The sequence below is a fragment of the Epithele typhae genome (genome assembly GCF_022376455.1).
Source record: "Epithele typhae strain CBS 203.58 chromosome Unknown BXZ73scaffold_3, whole genome shotgun sequence".
Classification (NCBI taxonomy): Eukaryota; Fungi; Basidiomycota; class Agaricomycetes; order Polyporales; family Epitheliaceae; genus Epithele; species Epithele typhae.
Window position 1 is genome coordinate 851986 of NW_025954194.1, and position 24633 is coordinate 876618.

The 24633-nt window shown below is 58.3% G+C and overlaps 9 protein-coding genes across 9 annotated transcripts; 6 read left to right on the top strand and 3 right to left on the bottom strand.

Moving 5' to 3' along the window:
- Positions 1–523: 523 nt before the first annotated feature.
- BXZ73DRAFT_87217 (NADPH oxidase) lies at positions 524–2655 on the top strand (the record flags this gene model as incomplete). The annotated part of the gene is made up of 9 exons (XM_048024476.1): positions 524–634; positions 696–966; positions 1019–1408; positions 1472–1572; positions 1628–1928; positions 1985–2149; positions 2208–2437; positions 2494–2586; positions 2644–2655. 9 exons carry the CDS (start codon positions 524–526, stop codon positions 2653–2655), a joined length of 1674 nt encoding a protein of 557 aa, XP_047882647.1.
- Positions 2656–2958: 303 nt separating this feature from the next.
- Positions 2959–5797, top strand: BXZ73DRAFT_39530 (ATP-dependent DNA helicase; the record flags this gene model as incomplete). The annotated part of the gene is made up of 15 exons (XM_048018397.1): positions 2959–3027; positions 3096–3153; positions 3205–3248; positions 3304–3482; positions 3543–3627; positions 3677–3855; positions 3909–4186; positions 4242–4255; positions 4304–4551; positions 4607–4619; positions 4671–4862; positions 4912–4956; positions 5015–5086; positions 5140–5284; positions 5337–5797. 15 exons carry the CDS (start codon positions 2959–2961, stop codon positions 5795–5797), a joined length of 2082 nt encoding a protein of 693 aa, XP_047882648.1.
- Positions 5798–6145: 348 nt separating this feature from the next.
- Positions 6146–8961, top strand: BXZ73DRAFT_87219 (TFIID and SAGA subunit; the record flags this gene model as incomplete). The annotated part of the gene is made up of 9 exons (XM_048024477.1): positions 6146–6634; positions 6694–6772; positions 6828–7127; positions 7178–7667; positions 7719–7858; positions 7908–8254; positions 8306–8474; positions 8534–8798; positions 8847–8961. 9 exons carry the CDS (start codon positions 6146–6148, stop codon positions 8959–8961), a joined length of 2394 nt encoding a protein of 797 aa, XP_047882649.1.
- Positions 8962–11660: 2699 nt separating this feature from the next.
- Positions 11661–13445, bottom strand: BXZ73DRAFT_96784 (uncharacterized protein; the record flags this gene model as incomplete). The annotated part of the gene is made up of 7 exons (XM_048027162.1): positions 11661–12049; positions 12193–12700; positions 12762–12813; positions 12861–12906; positions 12960–13167; positions 13224–13258; positions 13316–13445. The coding sequence occupies 7 exons, from the start codon at positions 13443–13445 to the stop codon at positions 11661–11663; spliced, it is 1368 nt and encodes a 455-aa protein (XP_047882650.1).
- A 1571-nt stretch (positions 13446–15016) lies between these two features.
- BXZ73DRAFT_96785 (fatty acid/sphingolipid desaturase) lies at positions 15017–16937 on the top strand (the record flags this gene model as incomplete). The annotated part of the gene is made up of 6 exons (XM_048027163.1): positions 15017–15817; positions 15870–15888; positions 15945–15966; positions 16016–16394; positions 16466–16798; positions 16857–16937. The coding sequence occupies 6 exons, from the start codon at positions 15017–15019 to the stop codon at positions 16935–16937; spliced, it is 1635 nt and encodes a 544-aa protein (XP_047882651.1).
- Positions 16938–17090: 153 nt separating this feature from the next.
- BXZ73DRAFT_96786 (60S ribosomal protein L13) lies at positions 17091–17890 on the bottom strand (the record flags this gene model as incomplete). The annotated part of the gene is made up of 4 exons (XM_048027164.1): positions 17091–17123; positions 17184–17360; positions 17413–17807; positions 17869–17890. The coding sequence occupies 4 exons, from the start codon at positions 17888–17890 to the stop codon at positions 17091–17093; spliced, it is 627 nt and encodes a 208-aa protein (XP_047882652.1).
- Positions 17891–19155: 1265 nt separating this feature from the next.
- On the top strand, positions 19156–20510 carry BXZ73DRAFT_39255 (uncharacterized protein; the record flags this gene model as incomplete). Its single annotated transcript, XM_048018342.1, has 3 exons — positions 19156–19496; positions 19607–19782; positions 19840–20510. The coding sequence occupies 3 exons, from the start codon at positions 19156–19158 to the stop codon at positions 20508–20510; spliced, it is 1188 nt and encodes a 395-aa protein (XP_047882653.1).
- Positions 20511–21193: 683 nt separating this feature from the next.
- BXZ73DRAFT_87223 (imidazole glycerol phosphate synthase HisHF) lies at positions 21194–22917 on the bottom strand (the record flags this gene model as incomplete). Its single annotated transcript, XM_048024478.1, has 2 exons — positions 21194–22747; positions 22798–22917. 2 exons carry the CDS (start codon positions 22915–22917, stop codon positions 21194–21196), a joined length of 1674 nt encoding a protein of 557 aa, XP_047882654.1.
- Positions 22918–23142: 225 nt separating this feature from the next.
- Positions 23143–24591, top strand: BXZ73DRAFT_96789 (uncharacterized protein; the record flags this gene model as incomplete). The annotated part of the gene is made up of 2 exons (XM_048027165.1): positions 23143–23502; positions 23551–24591. 2 exons carry the CDS (start codon positions 23143–23145, stop codon positions 24589–24591), a joined length of 1401 nt encoding a protein of 466 aa, XP_047882655.1.
- Positions 24592–24633: the final 42 nt, after the last annotated feature.

The following is a 24633-nucleotide window of genomic DNA, read 5'->3' on the forward strand; positions in this document are numbered from 1 at the left end:
TGGGACACGATTGGTTTCCGACGGCAGAGCCGGGCAGAGGGATGATTGATGTGTGCCGTCCGTCTGACATCGTCAGATGGGCCACCTTCGGAGGCAATGCTGCTCGGTGAGAGTGCGCGCGTACGATTCGGAATGGGGCCTGTTGAGGGCATGCATCCGGGGCAGCAGCCAGCTCAATCGCACGGTAGAGAGTGGCTGGCGGCGGCTGCGAGCAGCCAGAAATAGCGGGCGCACTGTAGCGTCGCCGGTGGCCGCACGCGGGGCCGGGGGTGTGGGTCGCGGGGTGGCCGGGGATGGCTAGGCACAGCCGGTGTGGGCCGGGACGCGATTGCGCGCGAGCGCCCATCGCCATGCCACCAGCCGCGCGAACGCTCATATCCCCGTTCCTTTTCTTCCCCTCTGTGCTTCTCTCCCGTCCCCCGACCCTCCCTCTTCTCCTGTTCCAGAGTCCTCTCCTTTGTCTGGCCGGCCGGACGACGCTCCTTTGGTTTTCATACACCGGATCACTTTCTCCTCCCTCAACATGGGCGACTCTTGGCTTCATCGCGAGATCCTCACCGGTCGCCGCCTCGCCTTCAACGTCATTTTCTACGGCCTGCAACTGTTCTTCTTTGCCTATGGCTGGTACAGTCAAGTATGTGTCTCTCCTCCTCCTCCCCTCCCCCCCTTCTCATACGCCGTGCCGTGCTGTCCAGGAAACCAACAAGAAGCTGTCCGCGCTCAACGGCCTCACTTGGTCCGTCTGGGTCTCGCGTGGCGCTGGTCTTGTCCTCGCCTTCAATGGAGGCCTCATCCTCGTCCCCATGCTTCGCAACTTGATCCGTGTCGTTCGCCCCAAGCTCACCTGGCTCTTCCCTGCGGATGAAAACATCTGGTTCCACCGTCAAGTCGCCTATTCTATGGTGTTCTGGTCCATGGTTCACACCACTGCTCACTACGTCAACTTCTTCAAGGTCGAACTTACCCGTACGTGTGCTTACTTTCTTCGCCCTGCCTTTGCCTAAATCGATGTCCGCAGAGGTCCGCCCGGAGATCGCCCTCGACATCCACTACACTCAGCCAGGAGGCATCACTGGCCACTTTATGCTTTTGATCATGCTTTTGATCTACACGACGGCGCACCACAAGGTCCGCCACCAGTGCTTCGAGGCATTCTGGTACACGCACCACCTTGCGTTCTTCTTCATGCTCGGTCTCTACACCCATGCCACCGGATGCTTCGTTCGCGACTCCCCGGGACCCGACTACATCTCTAGCTTCCCCTTCTACAGCACGGAACACTGCTTGGGATACTTGAGCTGGCGGTTCACCATCTGGCCTGGCATTATCTACTTTGGAGAGAGGATGTGGCGCGAGATTCGTGCAAGGCGTGCCACCCGTCTGTCAAAGGTCCTTGTCCACCCCAGCGGTGCGTTCGTTTGTTCCCTACGGCTATTCTCATCCATCTCATATGTGCTGTCGTTCCTGATAGGTGCTATGGAGCTGCGCATCATCAAGCCTAGCTTCAAGTACGTTGCCGGCCAGTGGTTGTTCATCCAGGTTCCGGATATCTCTGGCTTCCAGTGGCATCCGGTAATTATTCCGTTCGTGGACTAGCCTGAATAATGCTGATGCCATTGGTTTACAGTTCACAATTACCTCTGCGCCGGAGGACCCGTACGTTTCCGTTCACATCCGTCAGGTCGGTGACTGGACCTATGCATTGGGAGAGCGTGTCGGTGCTGGCCCTCAAGTTGTTGCCTCGATGACCAAGGCAGCGATGAAGGGAAGCGAGAAGAACGATGGCGTCTACGGTGTTCGTGGTGATTTCGTCGAGATCGACGCGACTGGTCGTAACCTCCCGGCCGTGCGCATCGACGGTCCCTATGGAGCGCCTGCTGAGGATGTCTTCAACGCCGAGGTTGCTATTCTCGTCGGTGCTGGTATCGGTGAGTAACTTGTTATGCATTTTCTGGATAATTATCGATCCGGCTGGTTGGAATAGGTGTTACTCCATTCGCGTCAATCCTCAAGCATATCTGGTACCGCCAGAAGAAGGGCACCCTCGGCTCTCTCAAGCGCGTCGAATTCTTCTGGGTTTGCCGTGACGCTCCCTCGTTCGGATGGTTCCAGACGCTTCTCCAAGAAGTCGAGGCCGCTCAGGCCGACCGTGAGTGTTGGCAGTGGTTGTTCAGTGACGTTTGATTGACATTCTGGACCGGTTCTAGCCAACTTCCTCCGTATCAATATCTACCTCACCCAAAAGATATCGGAGGACATGCTCTGGAACATCGCTGTGAACGACGCTGGCGCGGAATACGACCCTCTCACTCTCCTCCGCACCCGCACCATGTTCGGTCGCCCCGACTGGAAGTCGATCTACAGCCGCATGAACCAGGCGATTCAAGCGGGCCAGTACATCCCCGGCACCAAATCCCAGCTCAAGAGTCGTGTCGCTGTGAGTAGCGGAGTGTCTAACCTACCGGAGCGAACATGGCTGATGGCTGCGTGCAGACGTACTTCTGCGGTCCTGGCGTTCTTGCCAAGGCGATCAAGGAGGCCTGTGTGGAGAACAACAACTCCGCCGTCGAGTTCTCTTTCGCGAAGGTGAGCGGCACACGCGGCAGCGGATCAATTGTCCAGGCTGACCTTGTGCTTCTTCAGGAACATTTCTAAATACCATGTTGGCCGAGCATGCGTGGCCGAGGCGGCTGGCGGCGGATGGCGTGTGTATGATCTGCGGAGGAGTGTAGTTGTCGAGATGTGTTACCCTGCTTTTTCTTGCAATATTTACGATTCTTGGGAGTGGATACCGTTTGACTGGCGTCTATTGTGTGTGATCAAATCAGCGCCAAATAACGCGTAAATATTGCTTTGCACCTGCTCGTCTTGCTGCTCACGTGCTTCATACTGTCTGTCTTATGCCTTCACTGTGTTTCGCTTATGTCCACCCCGTCAACAACTGCCGCTGTTTCAAAGATGGAGGAAGCACGCAGAGTTCTACAGGAAGTCTTCAAGTTTGATTCCTTCCGCCTGGAGCAAGAAGCGGTACGTACTACGCGTCTGACTTTTCAACGCGTCGCTGTCCCCTGAAACGCTTCAATACCGCGACGCAGGTCATTCGACGCCTCCTGGTGGACAGTGACAATGCCCTTGTTTTGTTCCCTACTGGCGGTACGCGTCTATACGAAATCAGCAGCACCAAGTGATGATACTGGCATGCAGGAGGGAAAAGCCTTACATACCAGATCCCTGGGTTATGTTTGGAGGTAAGGGCTTGTTATCCTGCGAACTCGCAAGCATCTTGAATATGCCGTGGAACAGGGATTAACATTGGTCATCTCCCCTCTCATCGCCCTGATGAGAGACCAAGTGGATGCGCTTGTTGCGAAGGGCGTCAAGGCCGCGAGCATCGACAGCACGCAAGACGCGGGGAGAATCGCGTGGGTTAAGGAGGAAGTTACTTCGGGGGCTATGAAGATATTGTATGTCGCGCCGGAACGGTGAGCACGCACTTATTCCTCCTCTTCGTCGCGGAGACATGACGGTCTTCCCTGCGGCAGACTCAACAACGAAGGCTTCATTTCACTCATGAAACGCGTCAAGATATCTCTTCTCGCGGTGGACGAGTCCCATTGCATCTCACAGGTATGTTTCCCGCTCATATCCGTGTTTTGTGCCAAGCCAAACGTTGCAGTGGGGAGCGAGCTTTCGGCCCGAATACCTCAAGATCGCACGTTTCGCGGATGAAATGGACGTTGAGCGCGTTTTGTGCCTCACAGCAACTGCTACCGAGTCAGTATCCAGGGATATCTGTGACAGCTTCTATATCCACCGCACCGAAGGGGTATTCCGCATTCCTGTGTACCGGCCCAAGTAAGTCAATGGATGGTGATCACTACCACGGCGCTGATTCCATGCTATTTCAGCCTGTCTCTGAATGCCGAAGTGTTCTCAAACACAGAACAGAGGATTAAACGCCTGGTCACCATCCTCAAGGCGCGAACGGGCCCGGCTATCGTCTATGTGACGCTGCAAAGGCACGCAGAGGAAGTCATGAACAGCCTGCGTTCTCATGGCGAAGACGCGATGATGTATCATGCAGGAATGCCCGCCGAGGAACGCGAGCGTGTACAGCTGGCTTTCATGGATTCGGACAGGTCGGTTGTGGTTGCAACCATCGCATTTGGTATGGGTATTGACAAAGGTAAGTGCATGATGCCCTTGCTTGTATCTGCTGTCCTGAATTCAACGTTTCCCAGCGAACATTCGACAGGTAAGAATTTCATCGGTTGGAAGATGGCTGGCATTGATGACCCTTCAGGTAATACACTTCCACATGCCGAAGGCATTGGAGAACTATAGCCAAGAAGTCGGCAGAGCTGGTCGTGATGGCCTTCGTTCAGATTGCTACATGTTCCTCTGCGCATCCGACCTTCCTGTCCTTGAGGGTTTTGCTAGAGGTGATACATGCGCCAAACGCGACATCGAACTCTGGATCCAAGAAGTCGCGACGAAAGAGCCTGGGTCGGATGGGACACTGGACTTCAATCTTTACAAGCAGGCAAAGGAGTACGTCCAGCCGAAGTCCGTGGTGGACCATCGCTGATTGTGCATCCGCGTGCAGCTACGACATCCGAGTGCGTTGTACGCCGCGAATCATCTTTCCTCCGGCTGATTCTATCACCCAGCAAAATGTCTTAGGACTTTGTTATGCGCAGCTCGAATTAGACCACGGCTACATTCGAGCAACCACACCTTTCTTCGAGATTTACGACATCTCGTCCCGGACTCCCGCAGGTTGGCAAGCTGTTCTGGGCGATATATCCCCAGCCGCAGTCGTGATCCGCACCCATTGGACTTTGAAGGCCGGAAAATACCAAGTTCGTTAGCGACGTCATTGTGCTACTTCCGGCTCACAATTGTTTTCAGATCAATCTTGTCCACGCCGCTCAATATTCCCGCATGGAACGCACAGTCCTCGCTAGAGCGGTCAATGGTTGGGAGAACGACGGCCAGTAGCATCCTCCCTCAGAAAAATCCAAAAACGCTTACAATCTTGCATCCTGCAGGTCATATATGGTCCAAGCCATCTCAGCTAAGAAACGTAGGTCTCGGTCTGCTCGCTGGTATAGACAATGTCACTGATCCGCACTTAAGAGGTATATGGTCCTCAATGCTATGCCTAAGTCAAGTAAGGACATCAAATCTCTTGCTACTACAATGTATCAACGCATGGTTGGCCGAGAAGAAGAAGCCGTTGAGAAGATTCGCAAGGTTATAGGGTATGCTACTGCGGACGACTGTGAGTTTGGCGTGCGGCTCTTCGCTCTTCTAGCTAATTGCCTTCGTCGTAGGTATGGCCCAAGGGCTGGCAACTTACTTCGGAGATGACGATGCCGTCCCCGATGGCATGTGCGGCCACTGCACGTTCTGTACAACAGGGGCCGGCGTGGAGTATGAACCTATCGCTCAGTCAGTTCCCTCCCCGCATGCTATCAGGGCTATCCTCGACGCCTGCCCGGAGCGCGACGACCCTCGCCTTCTCGCTCGTATGGCGTTTGGGATCACATCTCCTCGGCTCACAATCGGAAAGTGGTCGACATCCCATCCTCTCTTCGGCAGCATGGTAAACACGGACTTCAATGCGCTGGTAGCAGCATTCGACGCTGAATGCAAGAAAGCAGGCTACGCAAAAGCTGAACCTGCGCTCGTGGCGCGCACTACAACGAAACGCACGTATTCTCAGACTTCCTCGTCCTCATATCGCGGAGGGAGTGGTGGTAGCTACAAGCGAGGGCGTAGAGGAAGGTGGTAGGGGTGAGAATCGGCGCTTTGTAGAGCTTGGGCTGTTGCTGTACCAGATACCTCCGAAGTACTATAGTGTATACCAAATACTCGCAGGATGTATATTCCAATATATGTACTCTTCAGCTAGCCGTCCATACGCATCCGTTGAGCGCGATCGAGCGACGCGCCAAAGCGCACACAGGTGATGACCACGCACGGGCCGCCACAGGACGCGCAGGCGGACGCGTCGAGGTGGCTGAGGATACCTCTGCCATCTTGAACCGCTACTCTCACACCCATCCGGCCTTGCTCTCGTGCTTCATTTATGACACTTTGACCGCCAATACCTCTGCGGATTGTTGTACAATAACCAAGCATGTCTGCTACACCTGCGGCTTCCTCCCCTGATGGGGCTTCGCCTCCTGCCAGTAATCCTCCTGGAGGCGCGGACAGTTCAAGCAGCATCTCAGATCTCGACCGGATGGTTCTGGACTATCTGCGCTCTCGTGGTCACAAGGAACCGGAGAAGATCATCGAAGACCTCGAGCGCGACGACATGTCTGTAGACGAGAAGGGCAAACAACCGGAAACCTTGTCGACGCACACCATCTCCCAAGAGGAACTCGTCAAACAGCTTGCCATTTTTGCGGAGAAGCCGACGGACGCGGACGGCAATGCCCTCAAAGATAGCTCGACCGCTCTGAACGAGCTCTCCAAGATCGGCCAGCCCCAGAACATCCAAAATCTCATCTCGAGCATTGGGCCTGTTGGCGCGGAGGAGATGTTGCTGTTGGATCCTACAGATAAACACGAAGGCTTCCGCGAGCTTGAAGCTTGGGTGGACGGCTCTCTTGACATGTACCGAGTGGGTCTTCCGTCCTTTATTTCACTGCATTGTGCGCGGACCTAAAGCTTCATGTATAGCCTGAGTTCAGACCCATTTTGTTCCCCATATTCTGCCACTTCTATTTGGACTTGGTGCAGCAAGGATTCCGTGAAGCAGGCGCGTACATGTGCGGGTACGAGCTATTCAAAGCTGACGTTTTGCACCCTCACAGCCCAGAGTTTCTACTCTACCTTCTCGGCATCCCTCTCTTCTGTCCACCATACCACCCTCCACCACCTCTCAACCATAACTCTTCCATACCATGTCCAGACGGATGAGATTGCGCAGCGTTTCCGAATGGAAAAATACACTGTCCGTATGAGCCGCTCGGGGTTCAGTCTCTTGATCGGTTGGTTGACGGAAGGTTTTGGCGGCGAGCCGACCGGGGCTGGAGATGGATTCTCTGGAGAGAAGGGAAAACGCGGTCGTGCGGCTGTCATGAGAGTTGTGAATAACCACCTGCGTTTTGATGGTGAGTGTATTTCCCGTGTCCATTTCTTTATTCTAAGTCAACTCCTTCAGTGACCACCTCCTCCACGACCGCGGTTTCCCAGCGAGGATGGGAAGAGTCTACCGGGTTCGTGTCCGCAGTCGTGCCTCAAACAAACGGAAGTACCACGGATGCTTCGGCGTACAACTCTGCCAAGGGCGAGCTCAAGCTCGGTCCTGCCCCCATCTCCGAAGAACTTCGAACGGAAACGGAACGCACCTTGAGAGAGCAAGCCATCGTTGATCAGGACCCTGGGGCCCAGTATGATCTCCACTTCGCGCGTCCGACACCTCCCGCTGGCCTGATTTCCCCTGCTCTGTCTGACCTTCCTCCCCATCCCCCATCATTCAAAACCGTTGACGTCAAGCGCGAAGTTGAGAAAGTCCGCGATGCGCGAAAACGTATACGGCTTGACCCCTCGGTGCTCACGTCCACCACCGCGAACTCCCAGCAAGGTGCTGCCGTACGTGCACGCGCTTTGCCGAGTATATGCGCATATACATTCCATGACGTGGGCGAAGGGTGAGTCATCTCTACTAAATTGATTTTCGACGTAGCTGAACTAAATGCCAGCGTCCCATGTTGCGAGTTCTCTGCCGATGCCTCTCTCTTGGCTGCCGGCTTCTCCGAGAGCTATATTCGATTATGGAGCTTGAAGGGCGAGAAATTGAAGGGGATGCGCAGCGACTTCCAGATGAACGCAATACGAGACGGTGCGCATTACGCTTTGTTGTCAGAACACATTCTTGATTTTATTTCTAGCCTCGTCCCTGAACAAAATTCGAGAGAGGGGTGGCACTACGACCAGGAAGTTGATAGGCCACAGTGGACCAGTCTACTCGGTAGCATTTGATCCAATCGGCGGATCAGCAGCGTCCCCCAAGTACCTCTTGTCTTCATCTGCAGACGCGACCGCGCGATTGTGGTCTCTAGAAACCATGACAAACATCGTGGCTTACCGTGGACATCAAAACCCAGTTTGGGATGTCAAGTGGAGCCCAATGGGCATCTATTTTGCAACTGCGTCTCGAGATCGTACGGCGCGCTTATGGTCAACGGATCGAACGTCAGCACTTCGGATATATGCTGGACATCTGAGTGATGTCAATGTAAGTTAATGAGCCACTCACGCTGGCCATATACTGACGCTGCTTTTGTAGGCCGTCGACTTCCACCCAAATTCGTTGTATCTGGGTACAGCTTCCAGCGATTGTACCGCTAGGCTGTGGGATGTCCAGCGCGGCGCATGTGTCCGTGTCTTCTACAGACACGACGACATCGTCTCCACTCTAGCTTTTAGCCCTGACGGTCGCTATCTGGCCACCGCGGGTTTGTGTATATTTTCATGTTCATGCGGGCTATTGAACTGACATGGATTGGTTTCTCAGGCGAAGAGCCTTCTATCCGGCTTTGGGACCTCGGGTCTGGTCGATGTATCAAGAAGATGACCGGTCATACAGCGTCGATATATTCTTTGGCATTCAGTGCAGAGTCCAATCTGCTCGTCAGTGGGGCGGCTGACTGGACAGTGCGTTGTTGGGATATCAAGGCCTCTGGTGGCCTGGCCACGAAGACGCGCGAGAACGGTGCGACGGTCAACGGCGCGTCGGACGAGACTCCACATGAAAAGGATGAGACAGAGAGCAACGCGACGTAAGTGCGACGACAATGAACAAGTATACACGTTAACATGTCTTACAGGACGGACTTGATTGCTACCTTCCCCACTAAACGGACACCAATCATTAATGTTCAATTTACCCCGCGTAATCTCTGTCTTGTCGCCGGCCCGTATTTGTCTCCTGAGCTCCGATGAATAACATTCTGTCAAGAATGTATCTATCCCGCAACGTGCGTCCAGCCCCGCTCTCTCGCATTTTCCCGTGCAGATTGCGATGACACCCACAATCCGATCCACCTCGGCCGACAGTATCATAATGCAATTGCGAGAGTCGGCCACACATTGCTGTCATTACTGGGCTGACCATAGTCGTGATCGATTAGATATGAGATTTGCGAATTGCTCGGGCGATCCTCTTGAGAATGTCAAGACGAGACCTCATCAATTGTGTCCAGTGAAGTCACTGGTTCAGAGACTGCACACCTATCCGCTACATACCAAGCAGTACGATACTTTCTTACCACATGGATGGCAGTGACATAGGGATTCCGCTGTGTTGAAGGCCACGCAAATGGCGATATCCCCCTTCACACAAAAGTGGCTGAACGCGTCGCGCGTGTACGCGGTAATGACGATCACGTGTGGCATAGGCGCCCGTACGTAGGGCTTGGGTTCGCCTCGCAGACCGTTCCTGCCTCCACTCCAGTCAGCCGTCCCTCCCAGCTACGCCCTCCCTCGCGTCTACCAATGGACCTCGTGAGTTTCATCCTCCTTCTTCTCTCGTTGGCCGTATCTCAGAGCTACCCTGTTCAGCGCGCCGAAGATCACGCTATGGAGGATGTTGACATCCATATGGACTCCGGTGGCTTCCCTCAACCTCCTCCCCAACCTGCGCACCAAGCCCACAACATCCAATACCCTGTCATTCCATCTAATGGTGGTGAGTGCTGGCCTGCGTTGTATACGCGATTGCCCATGTCTTTCCTGGGCTGTGCCAGTTCTGACCGAAATGGACCGCCTTTACGCCCAAATGCGCGCAGCCGTCGCCAACACGCCCCAGCAAGCTCCGCCATTCCGTGACATTTCCGTGAAGGTTCACATCCGACGGCCCGAGAAAGATACTTGGGCGTACATGGGTCGAGGAATCGTCACTCAGGAGATTTCGGGCCAGTCGTCGCGAGTTGGTGGGTTCCAGAACTTTACTTCTTACAATCACGCGTTCGTTGACATTGAACCATGCTCAGTTGTGCGCTCCGCATCTTCGCACAAGATATTCACCGTCTTCGGAGAGGTTCGTTGATAATGTTCTGCTCGTGTGCTCTGTTCACATGTCCATCTATGACAGGGAGCCGCTCTCCAAGCTGAACGACGCGGTAACTTCGTGGTCATAGGTTGTGTTGATGGAGGTCGAGTGGTATCCTGGTCTTTGAATGTGAGCACGTTGGCCCTTCTGCCATGGCTGCGGTACTGACGTTTCCTTTGTATTGTGTGCGTTCGTGGTGGCGTCTTCCCTCCGATGATCCCTTCCTTGCCCATCCCGTGTCACGGTTTATTTACTCTGGTCCCGCCACTTACCCTCCTCAGGCCCTCAACAACTCGGAGACAGTGCGCCTCCTGGCCAGCATCGAGCTCGCCTGCTACGCGTGCAAGCAGGCCATTTCGGACCCCGGCAGCCACGGAGCGTTCCGCCGCCGCGTCGCGCGCGTCATCAAGGACGACCGCCGCCGCCGACACAAGCGACGCAAGGATCAGGACTCGATGATCGACGCCTTCGCCCGCGCGGGCATCGAGGAGGGCATCGAGCAAGACTCCCCAACGGAGAGCACCCAGCCCCGGGTGGACCCTTCGCCACCTACGGAACCCATTCCTATCCCCGCCCCCGCGCCGATGGCAATGCCCGTCCCGGAGCCAGCGCAACCCCCCAATGCGCCCGGACCTATTTTCACCGGGTTCGGGATCCCTGAGGCTCAGTGATTCTACGCCCGCTAGTGTCATCGCTATGTATCGCTTTCCTAGAGTCCATGACGGAGGGTGAGAGAGGGGGAGGGAGGGGTGCGCGCGCGCGTTATTGCTAATGTATTCTATCGTTGTTCGCTCGTCCGTCGTCCTCCGGCCGCTCGTCGCCGTCCGCCCGCCCGCTGGGCCTCCGCATCTGCTGTCTGTCATATGTCGTCATACCGTTCGTGTATCACCGCCTTGTTTACGCACTATCCTATCGCACGCCCCCAGATTCGTCCAATACACCGCGCTCCGCGACCTGTTCTTGCAGTGCGCACCGCCTTAGATATTATTTGACAGGCGAGCCGGACCCGGCGAACGCGCGGGCACGAACCGGTCATGCGAACGAGCTGCCAGACTCGGCGATGACGCACAGGCACACAAGCGACGGTCTGGTGGATGTGTCCTCTACTACATGCGCCCGTAGACTGGGCTCATTATATACTACCCTACATATGACACTGGTATCCTGGCAGAAGGGTACGTCGAGAAAAGAGCGAGCAAAAGAGGGAGCCTGGTGTGGAATACTTAATCGAGATAATGACAGCGGGGCCGGCTAACGCGAACACAAGCGCGCAGCGCGGTGAAAGAACTATAGGTCTCTGTAGATACGAGAACGGCTCACAGAAATGGCGGGGGTGGAGAGGGTGAGAGGGTGAGGGATAGAGCGCGCGTTCAAAGGTAACGGATGGATAGCAGTGTCTGGAGAGAGTGGAAGGTAAAGCAAGAAAGCAGCCAGCTCCGGTAGCACGGCGACGGACACGTCCGCAATCACCTCACAACGAGGGACACGACAGAGACGACGTGCGTGGGGAGGCCACGAAGGCGCATGGTGGGCTCAAGAAACGCGTCCATGGCGGAGAGGGAGACGGGGAGCAACACCCATGGGGCCGGCCCTATGACTGGCGCCACCCTTTACGATCGGCGTCGCTGGGTGGGAAGGTATGTTGTGTGGAGCTGGTGTTCTCTTGATGCGTGCCGGAACCCGATGCTGAAGGGGTGCGTCGCTCAGTGTATTGAGGGGGCAGCTCGATGACCTCGTCTTCTGCCGGTGGCGGGATGTCGTCCTCGATGTCGGTGTGGAGAATGAACCGCGCGGGCGGTTGATAAGTGGACACGCCGGCTTGCTGCGCCTTCCGGCGCGCTGCGCTCGACGTCAAGCTCTGGTCCCACGAGGTGACGGTGCCTTCTGGGCGTTGCCCACCGTTGTAGTCGGCGGTGTATTGCGAACCACGCTGCGATGCACTGTGCGCGGAGGCGGCAGTACCGTATGCTGTGGCGGCGCCTTCGTTCGCAGACCCGTAGGCAGAGGGCGTCAGCGGAGGTGCGATGTTCATAGAGGCGTAGCGTAAGGCGAGAAGACGTCGTGGGCGTCCCCGTGCATGAGATTGGCCGTGGAACCTGGCGTCCTGCCATCTCCAGAGGAACCGTTGGTCTGTGTCTGGTAGAGAGGATATGGGTTGAGGGCGGAGGCGGGAGGTAGATTGGAGTCGACGTGGATGAGGTCGACTTCCTGCTTGCGGAAACGGCCTCCAAACAGACCCCTGTTGCCCTTTCGGCGACGGAGGTAGAACCAGAAGAGGGAGCCGATGACACCCAAGGATACCAGGACGCCGACAATCACGGCAGCAATTGTCCCTGCATCCGAGCTGGTGCTGTCTTGGTTCGTAGGGTTGCCGTTCGAATCCGAGCCTGTCGAAGACGTGGCAGTGGATTTAGGGGCATCGATAACGGAAGCAGGCGAGTTCTTGTCGAGACATGTCTTGTCGTCAGACAGGCCGACTGTCGCGAACTCCGTGGTCCCGCCTTGACGTCCCCGGGAGTCGACAGCAAAGAAGGCCAGCGAAGTCCCCGATGCAATGTCGGCTATCCAATCGAACGTTGTGGAGCCCTTTGGTGGGTTCAAGACAAAGGAATCGCCGCCCGGCACGAATCCCTGAAGGCGTACGAACTGAGCCTCGCAGGACACCTGAAGGAGAGATTGGAGTAGGACGCACTGTGATCGTGATCGGCTGCACGGCCGATGAGAATTGGTTGAAGGTATAGGTTCTGGGAGAGAATGAGACGTCGCGGGGGTAGGACGGAGGTGATCATACCTGCATTGAGAAAGAGCCGAGTCGGTGGAGTAGGTGAAGTCGACGCCTTGGGAGTGGGAGGGATAAGAGAAGATCGTCAATCAGTGGTAGAGAGCCCACCTGGGTCGGTTGTGTTGCATTTGTTCCCACTCTTTGAGTTGCCAACAGTGATCACGGGAGAGATGCCCCCGGAGCCGAAACCCGAGGCGTCGGAGAGGGCGACGACGAGGTTTTGCTGGGCGGTGTAGGCGAGGGTAGTGGAGTATTTACCTTGCTGAGAGGTGAAGGCGCTGTTTGGAATACTGATGTTCTTGGGTGTGCCAAAGGACTGGAGGTCGAGCTGGGTAAGCACGCCAAGTGTCGGGAGAGGCGCGCAGAACGTACGGGGATGATGGTCATGAAGAACGGCACCGTGCCGCCTGAGAGAGAGAGAGATGAGTCAACGCGAAGAAAGGGAAGGGAAGAGGGGAACACACCTGTCCAGGATATCTGGAAGTCATCGCACTGAGTGGCTGCGCCGTAGGAGAAGGAGAAATTAGCGGCGTGAGCTTGGAGAGGCCATAGGAGAAGGAGCGAGTGGAGGAGGGGGAAGGAGGGCCGGAGCATGGACTCGTTGGAGGGCGGAGGGAGGAGGCTGCAAGCACACCGGGGGGCGCACGGGACTTGGACAGGAGGAGGAAGGGAAGAGGAAGAGAGGATGGGGGAGTGCTCCCGGGGACTGCCTCTGGGCGAGTTCGCGCGGGGAGCGCGCGGGTGGGGTCGCGACTTCCGCCACAGGCGCCTGCCCCGCTCGCACGTCGCCGTCGCAGTCCTGGCCAGTTGCCGCCGCCGCCCACTGTCTGTGGGTGCGCGCGGGAGGATCGCATCAGACACCTTCAAATTCAGCACGCGCGCACAGCCGGCCGTCCCACGCTCCCTCCGACGCCGGCTCGCGTGGGTCCATCACAGCGACGCCTGGCTGTAAGACCTTACAAGCCGCACCTTCCGAGACAAGCTGCCCGAGCCATGACACCAGCCACAGATCCCGCCACTGCCCACGACACGCCACCGTCTGCCTTTCCCTCAAGGCTTCAAGCTTCAAGCGTTCTCAGCGACCCGGCGCTCACGAACCTGCGCATGCGCTGTGTCGCATCTCGATTTCAAACCCTCCTCTCCCATCTCATGGATGCATTCTCCCGTGGGGGCGGACGCAGCCGGTCGCATCATCCAAGCACCCGCCATGCGTCGTGTGTTATGGCGCCATTCACCCGGAGTGACGAAGGCAATATTCATGCTATTCTCGGTGCCAACCGTTCCGTCGCCGGGGGGAACCCGTCTCGTCTGCTCCGTTTGGGGCTCGGCAAGCGCGTTCGTGACGGTCGTAGGCTGGCCGCATCTCGGAAGCGGGAAGAGCCAAGTCGGGCACTTCCAGCCGTCCGCACCATGTTCTGACTCTGAGTCCCGGACTCCTCTCCTGCCAAGTTGGCTTGATTGATTCTAGTGTCCTCTCCTAATGTCGGCTCCTTCCCCAGACATGCATGCCGAGGTCGAATTACAGCTCAAGAACAAATGAACAACAAATGCAGGCTTCGGCCATGGGCTCGACACAACTCGCGTTGCAGGGAACAGGTGGGGCAAGACCATCCCCTTCGTCCCGCCACCGCTTGCTCCTGGAGGGAAGGGGCGGAGGCTCGAGGGACGATGGGCGCCTACACAAAATGACGTCCTGGAGTAAGAAACGGATTCGCTCTGCCTCGGAAGACAACATGGCTTGAGAGGCACGCCCACTCAACTTTGGCTTCAAAACTCCCATCACGATCGAGCCGGCTATTACAATTATCCCCACGTCGTCCCCTTACATCTCCACATCGCCTCTAGACGTCCTTAATAAGGAGTATATATCGAACATCGGGCGCAGACAGAGTGTTGAGCACGTGCGCGGCGTGCGAAGTGACCCTGAGATCCGACGACGCTGCCCTCCAAGACGAACCCTGCAGTTCGAGGCACTCGCCGCCGTGAGAGAGATAGCCGCCGCAGTCGTGCCCAGTGCAGCGGACGCCAATGTAACCCAGGCACGTGTCGCTGCGCGAGCGCACCAGACGCCCGCGGGTTACGCCCAGACGACACACACATCTCCTCAAGGCCGCGCCGACTGGCCTTTTGCGCCTCGTCGCCTTCCCTGCTTCTCCAACGCCCCCATGGGACTCCCGGAAGAAGCCAAGGTGTGGACCCGCGAGCAAGTCGCAGCCCGCGTCCTCGCGGGGGACAACCTCTTCATCCTCAACGGCTCCCTCATCCGTGTCCCAGCTTCCTGGCTCACCGCACATCCAGGCGGTCGCCTCTCCATCTTGCACTATACTGGCCGCGACGCAACGGATGAAGTCGAGGCGTTCCACTCGGACGAGTCCCTCAAGAAGATGCGCGGCTTCTCCATCGGTCGCGTCGAGCTCGGGGAGCAAGGCTGGCTCCCGCTCGTCCCTCCGATCGCGAACGGCTGGGTGCGTCGCGTAGGGAAAGACGGGAGGGCGGAGTGGTACAACGAGGCGACGCCGGTCCAGCCTCTGAAGGGCGCGAACGCCGCGGAGATCCTGCTCGTCAGCAAAGACAAGGGGGTCTCTGCTCACACCGGTCCTACACTTGCCGACTTGGAGCCCTCGCCGAACCATCTGTCGCTCAAGAACGAGAAAATGAACCAGGACGTGTACAAAGAGATGCACAAGCGCGTCATAGATGCCGGCCTCTATAACACCCCATACTTCACCGGCTATGGCCCGGAGTTCGTCCGCTATACCCTCCTCGCCGCGATATCTGCTTTCAGCTACTCCAAAGGCTGGTTCATGTCCAGTGCCCTATTCCTCGGATTGTTCTGGCAGCAGCTCACGTTCTTTGCGCACGACCTTGGGCATGTCGGTGTCACCCATGATTGGCTGATGGACCGTCTCATCTCCATATTCATTGCGGATCTGGTTGGTGGACTTAGTATCGGCTGGTGGGTCCATGTGAGTGTTTATGTTTCGTCCGTTAGATGCAACACTCAACGCCGTTCCCCAGAATCATAATGTACATCATTGTAAGTAATGCCTCCTACTCCTCCAGGCTCCTGCTAACCCTACGGTCCAAATGCAGTGGTCACTAACCACCCCTCGCAGTACGTCTCTCGTCACCCTCCCCGATGGCCTCACTCACCCCTTCTCCAGCGACCCGGACATCCAACATCTCCCCTTCTTGGCCATCTCCCCCAAGTTCCTCAACTCCCTCTGGTCCTCCTACCACAAGCGCGAGATGACGCTCGACGGCCCCGGCAAGTTCTTTGTCTCCGTCCAGCACAAGCTCTTCTACGTCGTCCTCGGCCTCGCCCGCTTCAACCTCTACGCCAACTCGTACGTCTACCTCGCCAAGACCGCCTTCGAGCCCCGCCGCTACCGCGGCGGCCGTTGGTGGTGGTGGGCCGAGGTCGTCTGCCTCGGCCTCTTCTTCACCTGGTTCGCCGCCCTCCTCCGCGGCTGCGGCACCTGGCCCCGCGCCCTCGCCTTCCTCCTCGTCAGCCACGTCGCCGCCGCCCCGGTGCACGTCCAGGTGCGTCCGCCCGTTCCTCGCCCTGCGCCCCCGCATCGCGCGCGCTGACCCCCCGCCTTCCGTGCCTGCAGATCGTGCTCTCCCACTTCTCCCGGTCCACCGACGATCTGGGCCCCGTTGAGTCCTTCTTCGCGCGCCAGCTCCGCACGACCGTCGACGTGATCTGCTCGCCCCTCATCGAGTTCATCCACGGCGGCCTCCACCTTCAGGTCACGCACCACCTCTTCCCTCGTCTTCCCCGCCACAACCTCCGGGCCGCGAGCCTGATCGTGAAGGAGTACGCCAAGGAACGCGGGCTGGAGTACGCCGAGTTTGGTTTCGTCGAGGGCAACGGCGAGGTCCGCGGCGTCCTCAAGCAGGTCGCCGACCAAATCAAAATCATCGGCATGGTGGCGGATTCCGAGGTCACGGAAGCCATGGTCACTAGATCGTCCACTTCCTGTCTTCATGTCACGCAATTAGGTCGAATGGATGTGTATAGAACTAGCGTCGCCAGCTTCCTACAACAGAATGCCGCGGCCGTATTTACGCAACACGAAATGAGACGGTCCAGCACAAATAAGGTCGTCATATTCGTGCATGTGGCATATGATGCTATAAGACTCTGGACATCCCAGCTTTTGAGTACATGTGCGGTGCAAGAGGTAGCGTGGTGCAAAGGTGGTACAGGAAGGAAGGAAGCCGAACGGAGATGTTTTACTTCTTCTTGTTCGCCTCCTCCTCGGCCTTCTGCAAATCATATGTATTAATGCACGCCCGAAAAGTCTTATGACCGTGAATCACACGAACCTTCGCTTCCCGGAGCTTGCGCTTGCCCTCGTGACGGGCAACAGCCCGCTCGTCGCGGAGGGTGCGGTAAGCCTGGAACTCGCGCTCCTCCTCGGTGATCTTGCGGGGCACTTCGTGGATGAAGGATGCGGGGAGAGGAACGGACGCGCGGGTAGTGGCGACAGTGAGGTCGTCGCCCTGCAGATATGATCGGTACCATCGCGAGGTGACATGGGCATTGGATACGTACGGTGGAGTCGCCCTTCTTGGGCTTCTTCGCGTTGCGGGGGAAGACAATGAGGCGCCCCTTGTACGCCTTCAGACGCTCAACGTTGAGAGCCTTGCCCTCCTCGCTGAGGTTTCGCCTCCGGTGGTCGACAACAATGCCGACACCACGCGCCTCCTTCTTGCCAATACCAGCCTCCTTGAGCTCGGCCAGGGTGAAGCCACGGCCCTCGCGAAGCTTGCGGTTGTAGCGGACGGTCTGGGCGCGGACGGCCGGTCGGAGGAGGGTAAGAGGACGAACACCGAGCTTGGCAGCCTTGACCTTGCGGGCCTGGCGGCGGCGAAGTTTGCGGCCAGGCTGGTCAAACCAGGTGCGGACGCGGCTCTGCCAGTCCTTGCGGAAGTGGTTGGCGTGAAGGACTGATCATAGGTCGTTCGTGAGGAAGCTGGCATCGCATGACATTCTCAATCAGCTACGCACCGTTGTTGTACCGGAAACCCATTTCTTAGTCTGAGGCGTAAACGCGAAGGTCAGGATCCAGCCAAAGAGGAACGAACTGTGGCTGCCATAGAGAAGGCACAAGAGCTTCATCCATCCGCAAGCCCATCCATCCAGCCAATTCCCGCACGATTTTTGGGCAAACAACCATTCCGTAGAGACAAAAAACTCATTCAAGCGAGTTTCACGGTGTCTTGGGGCGGCATAGGGACGTACTCACCTTGAGGAGGGGGTCTTGACGAGGCGTACGGTGATCTGCCCACAGTGGTAAGCCGCCCTCTGATACAGCGGAGTTCCAATGCGTGAGAGACTACTCCGGTCCGAGGCCGATGCCGGAACAGCTCCGGCCGAGATTTGGCGCCAGTGACTGCCGTCTTACAGGCTGTCTGTCTGCAAACGCGAGGCGGTGAGCAGACAGGGTTCGGGACGCATCATAATATGGCCATGGAGCGACTGAACAACAGAAGGACGTGGGGCATTGATCGAATGGTAGCAGACATTATAGCATGTATAGAACGGGGGTCGTAGCACAGAAACGCGGAACGGTGCACCATGCCGGCCACAGCTGCTGAAGCGCTGATGGTCACTCATGAGCTAGCCTGGCCTTGCGTGCGTGAAGGGCGGCAGGAAATATATCCGGCCAGGGACGTAAAGCGCATGCAGCGGCACTGGTGTGGCCCAATCCCAACATGACGGTAAAGGGGCAGAGGGCAAAGTACAACCGGTGCGCAGAAGACAGCTCAGCGCCAGGCTCCTGTAGTTCGAGGGTGTGCATGCAAGGGGCGATCACATGTGTGGGCTGCTATGTGGTGATAGAAGGCGCGAGAGAGATACGCTTGGGAGCGGCTCGAATAAGCAGCGAACCAGGGGATGATATCATCGGCACAAATGGCAGGCGGTGGGCACTGCAGTCGCGGACGGGCCGGTGAGGCGGGCAGAGGGGGCCCTGGAGTGCGTCAGAGGCCGGGGGTGTGTCATGGCATGGCTGCCCCCTCGCCCCCGCGCAGCTATTTGAGCCGCCACTCGACCGTGTTCTCTCCCACCACTCCGTCCTGCTGCCCGCCCGCGCCAGCATCCGTCTTGCGCCCCTTCGCCCTCGACCCAGCTGTTGCGTCTGCCGTTTCAGCATCTCTGCCGACCCTCTTGGCGTGGGAGATCCAACCTGCCGAATCCAGTCCGCCTGACCGCCTCCCGCGACCTCTCCAAACTCCGTTCGGCGAGTGCCTGAGGCTCCGTGCCACCCAACGCTCAGTCCATAACGCCAGAATCATGCACGTTTCCAAGCAGCGACCTCGGCACAGATCGGCCTCCTCTGACCCGTTCAACGATCCTGCCCATCTCTCGTACTCGGCATACGGCGTCCCCACTCTGACCAGGCACGCTCAGCACCCATCTTCCCGCCCCCCGCCGCCTCCCCCGAAACACGGCGTACCTAAACCTGCCCCCGCCCCCGCCCCCGCTCAGTACGCGACACCCGCCCAGCGACCGCACACCTCATCCGGCAACCGGCAGAACATCATGGATGCCGTCCGCGACACTGTCACAGTCCGGGGCTCCTCTGATCAGAACCCCCGCCATAGGGTCCACCGGAGCCAAACCGAGCTCCCTCCGTGAGTCCCCGCCTGGCCACCCGTGGCCGCTGCGTCTGATCGCTGATATCAACGCTTCCTCCTCCCTTCGCTCCTCTCCTCTCCCCCTCACCACCTCGCCCGACCAGCAGCCCCGCCACCGTCCGCCCCGCTCCCCCGCCCGTATCTAGGCGCTCGCACTCTCAGGACTCCGTCGTTCGCGCCGCCAACACTATGGACAAGGGCAAATCCAGTCGTTCCAGCAAGAAGAAGGGCTCGGCCCATGCTGATGTCATCGATAGGCTCGACTTCTCCGGCGTTGGTCCCAGTGCGTACCTCCCTTCCCCCACATCCCGCCCCCCGTTGACCCCCTGGCCCACGTCAGTGTTCCACCACGACGGCCCATTCGATGCCTGCGCACCCTCCCGCAACCGTCATCGCACCAAGGCCCCCATGCTTGCCTGGCAAGCTGGCCAGGAAGCAGACAAAGCAGCCTTAGCAACCGCCCAGCAGTTCCCCAAGTCGCCCGACCTCTTCATTCCTTACGAGGCCCCCAAGAAGAAGCATGACGCGATTGCGGAAGCATGGGGTATCCACGAACCGGAGCCCTTTGAGGACTTTTCGGCTGGCGGGGGGGCCGCTGCTCGCGGCAGCGGCGAGTACCACCGAAGCCACGGTTACAACAGCTCCACCAAACGCACCAAGGACGGCAGAGACGCCCGTGACGTTTACCGGGAGTATTTGGAAGAGAATCATCCCACCCCCCAACGACGCCCGACGAAGCGCAACATCCCCCCTCCCCAGCCCATCTTTGTCCCCGATGGCGAGTTGGACAATGAGCAGTCATCTCCGCCCACCAGCGCCGGTTACGAGCTGAATGGCAACACACCTCGGAGGAACAAATCAATCATGCAGCGTATCCGCAAGATGCGGGATTCCCCCAATGTACCTGTGGGCGGTGAAGACGGTCGTGGTGATATGTCTCCTGGTCCCTCTGGTGAGTGTTGCGGTCCATCTTCTAACCCTGCGCGCAGACCCCTCATTCGCATTGATTAGGACGTTATGGCCGTGCCGGACACGCCCAATCCCCTTCGGAAGAGGCGTTTGTCTACGTCGATCGCATGCCTGCACAAAAGGACAAGTCTCTTCCAACCCCTCCGAAAGGTACCCCGTCAGGGGAATCAGTTGACGGCTACTTCGATGGTGCGGAGGGTGGAGGTGGTGCTGGCCTCGGCCGCAAGACCAGTCTGTTGAAGAAGGTTGGAACGGTGGTCAAGGGCCGCTCTAAGTGAACGAGTGAACCACTTGCTGCTTGTACCCCAATTGTACGCTCGTTTCCTTAATCCTCGCATCGTGCGTTGCCTCTTCATTGCAACTGTATCCCCCAGAGCCTTTTTGATTGACTCACCATGTAGACTAGTATTACGTGGTCGTGCACATGTAGAAGGACTCGAGCGTGTCTTGGACACGAAACATCCCCCTCATGTCTCGTTGTACTTATGGTATATGCCACTCTCGCTACAACCCTCTCTTCCGTTTTCAACATAATGACCCTACCTTCCCCGTGAAATGATACCGGCCTTCTTGATGTGGGCATCCTTGCTTTCTTTTTCGGCTTCGAGTTCCTTGTGTCACGAATGTCACCGCCGAATATCCATCGTGTACACATACCTTTCCGCATGCAGAAACAGGTTGTTGTAGTGTAGGAAAAATCACATATACTATTGCCAGGTCTACCTCTAAACCAATCGTACATTGATATCGGCAGATGCCAGAGATGATTTCACTTCGTCTATGCCTACTTCACGGCGGTGGAAAATGCCTGCGGCCAGCGCAGCTTCTACGTTGGTCTTTTGGAAGACCTCAACGAAATGATCCGCCTTTCCTGCCCCGCTGCTTGCCACAACTGGAATGCGGACGCTACGCCGAACAAGGTCAATGAGAGCAATGTCGTATCCCGCACCCGTCCCGTCCTTGTCGATACTGTTGAGGAGGATCTCTCCGGCCCCAAGCCTCTCTACACCCTTCACCAGCTGCAGCACCGACAACGGCCGTGCCTCTCGACCGCCATGCACCGTGCATTGATACCACCAAGCTTTCCCCCGCTCGTTCTCCGGTCCGTCGGGCTTGCCGATAACCACCTCGTCCTTGTACGGCCCGTCATAGTCGAGGTCAACGTACGCCCGGCGCGGGTCAACTGAGACGACAACCGCCTGGCGGCCGTACGCGTGCGCAACGGTTTCTATCCCGCTCGTGCCGTCGCCTTCGCCGATCCCGTCAAGGCTCGGCCGCTCGCGCATGCGCTCGACGGCGAAGACGGCCTCCGTGGCGATGCTGACCTTGTCCGCCCCGGCGCGGAAGTACGCGCCGGCAACCTCGAGCGCGGGGCGAGGCGTGCCATCGGGGTCGACGGTGTCCTTGATGCCGCCGCCGATGGTGAGCGGGACGAAGACCTCCTCGGCGGCGGCGGCGACGACGGCGAGCATCGGCTGGTCGCGGAGCGGCGAGTGGCGGAAGGAGGTGATGTTCATGAGGCAGAGCTCGTCCGCGCCCTCGGCAAAGTAGCGCGCGGCGAGCGCGACGGGCCTGCCGAGGTTGCGCACCGCGCCAGCGGCGTGCGCGGCGCGCTCGCGGACGTCGTACTGGTCGCCCTTGGTGACGACGAGGTCGCCGGCGTCGTTGGAGCGCACGTCCATGCAGGCGACGATCCGCTTCGTGAACCCGTCCTTTGCCCGAGGGGGCCGCGCGACGCGAGGCGTGGGCGGGCTCGCGGCGCGGTCGGCTTCGGACTGGCGGAGCCAGGCGTCGAGGACCTTGAGGCCGGCTGCGCCAGACTTTTCGGGGTGGAACTGGCAGGCGAAGACGTTGCCCTTGCGGACGGTGGCGATGAAGACTTCTGAGCCGTACTGCGTGGTAGTGTGGCCCCACTCCGCGACCTCGGCGTGCGCCCAGTCGTACTCGGCGCGGAAGGAGTGGACGAAGTAGTAGACGGAGCGCGGATCGAGGCCTTCGTGTGCTTTCTCGTCCGGATCGAGGAACTCGGCCGCGTTCCAGCCCATGTGGGGGACAGACTTGTCGGCGTTGGAGAAAAGACCGATGCCACCGGGTATGATGCCCAGGCCCTCTGCGCGGGGGGACTCTGCGGAGGAACGGAAAAGGACTTGCATGCCTATGCAGATGCCGAAGTACGGTTTCCCCGACGCAATGTAATCACGCAGCGGCTCGTACAGACCGCGTGACAGAAGGCCATCGATGGCGCTACCGAACGCGCCGACGCCAGGGAAAATGAGGCTCTAGAGGGGCGCATTAGCAAGGCGTTGGCTGCGGGTGACGCAAAACTGACGGTGGCCTTGTGGAAGTCGGAGGGATGGGCGATCCAGCGGAAGTCGTAGCCGAGCTTCTTTAGGGTGTTGGCGAGACTCTGGACGTTTCCCGCGCCGTAGTCAAGGAGGTAGAGGCCCATGGCAGGCGAGGCAGGTGGTGGGGGGCATGTGGGATGAACGGAAGAAAGGCGTCGAGTCAAGCGGGGCCAGTGATCTAATCTAATCATCGCGTTCATGGCGCCATCCTGAGTCTTTCGGCGCACCACCCAATTCCGAATAAGCTCCCCATAAATCGAGTCCTCGCCCACCCCACCAGGCCACGCTGCTCCCCTCCTTTGCCCTGCACCTCGCCCACGACCACCGCCATGTCGTCTGCCATCCCCATCAGCGTCCCCATGCCCCACAATGTCGTGGCCGCCTCCACCTCCCCCATCAACTCGAGCAGCATCCACGAGCGCATGCTTTTCCACAAAGACTCCGTCAGCTTCCCCATCCGCCGGCCGAAGGCCCTTCACCCTACCGACAACGAGGAGCTCCGTCTGCTCCTGCTCGAGAACATCAGCCAAGACGCCGTCAAAGCATTCCGCGCGCTGGGCTTCCATGTAGACCACTCTGCCAAGGCCATGACCGAGGACGAGCTCGTCGAGAAGATCGGCTCGTACCACGCCATTGGCATCCGTAGCAAGACCAAGATCGCCGCACGCGTCCTCAAGGCCGCGTCGAAAGTAAGTGTACATCACGTCATCGCTGCGCGCGTCCTCATTCCGCCCTAGCTCCTCGTCATTGGGTGCTTCTGCATCGGAACCAACCAGGTCGACCTTCTCAGCGCTGCGAAATCGGGCATTCCAGTCTTTAACTCCCCGTTCTCAAACTCCCGATCTGTCGCGGAGCTGGTCATGTCCGAGGTCGTCGCCCTCGCGCGCCAGTACTTCCAGCGCGCGTTCGAGATGCGCGACGGCGTGTGGAACAAGCAATCCAAGGGCTGCTGGGAGGTCCGCGGCAAGACCCTCGGCATTGTCGGGTACGGCCACATAGGCTCGCAGCTGTCTGTCCTCGCGGAAGCGTTCGCCATGCGAGTCGTCTACTACGACGTCATCAACCTCATGCCTCTTGGATCCGCGCGCCAGGTTGACTCCCTCGACACTCTTCTTGCCGAGGCGGACTTCGTCACACTGCATGTCCCTGAGCTCCCGGAGACGATGAACATCATTTCCACCGAGCAGCTCGCGGTGATGAAGAAAGGCTCCTACCTCATCAACAATGCGCGCGGCAAGTGCGTCGACATCCCCGCTCTCGTCAACGCCCTCAAGAGTGGCCACCTCGCGGGCGCAGCCCTTGACGTGTACCCCGCAGAACCCGGCTCCAATGGTGCACCCTTCGACGACCAACTCAACGCGTGGTCAAGCACCCTGCGTTCCATTCCGAACGTCATCCTCACCCCGCATATCGGAGGTTCCACCGAGGAGGCACAGCGCATGATCGGCGACGAGGTGTCGGCGGCACTCATCCGCTACCTGAACTACGGTTCCACCGTTGGTGCTGTCAACTTCCCTGAGGTGGACCTCCGGGCGATCACCCAAGAGGAGCCGAACCATGTACGCGTATGCTACGTGCACAACAACATCCCAGGCGTGCTTCGTCAGGTGAACGAGGTTCTGTCGACCCACAACGTTGAGAAGCAGTACTCGGACTCCAAGGGGGACATTGCCTACCTCATGGCCGACATCGCAGGCGTCAGCCAGTCAGATGTGAACGCTCTCAAGGAGTCCATCAGCAAGACCTCCGCCAACATCCTCACTCGTCTCCTGGCATAGTTTGTCGTCCTATACGTATTACGTCCTCATTCACGACCCCAC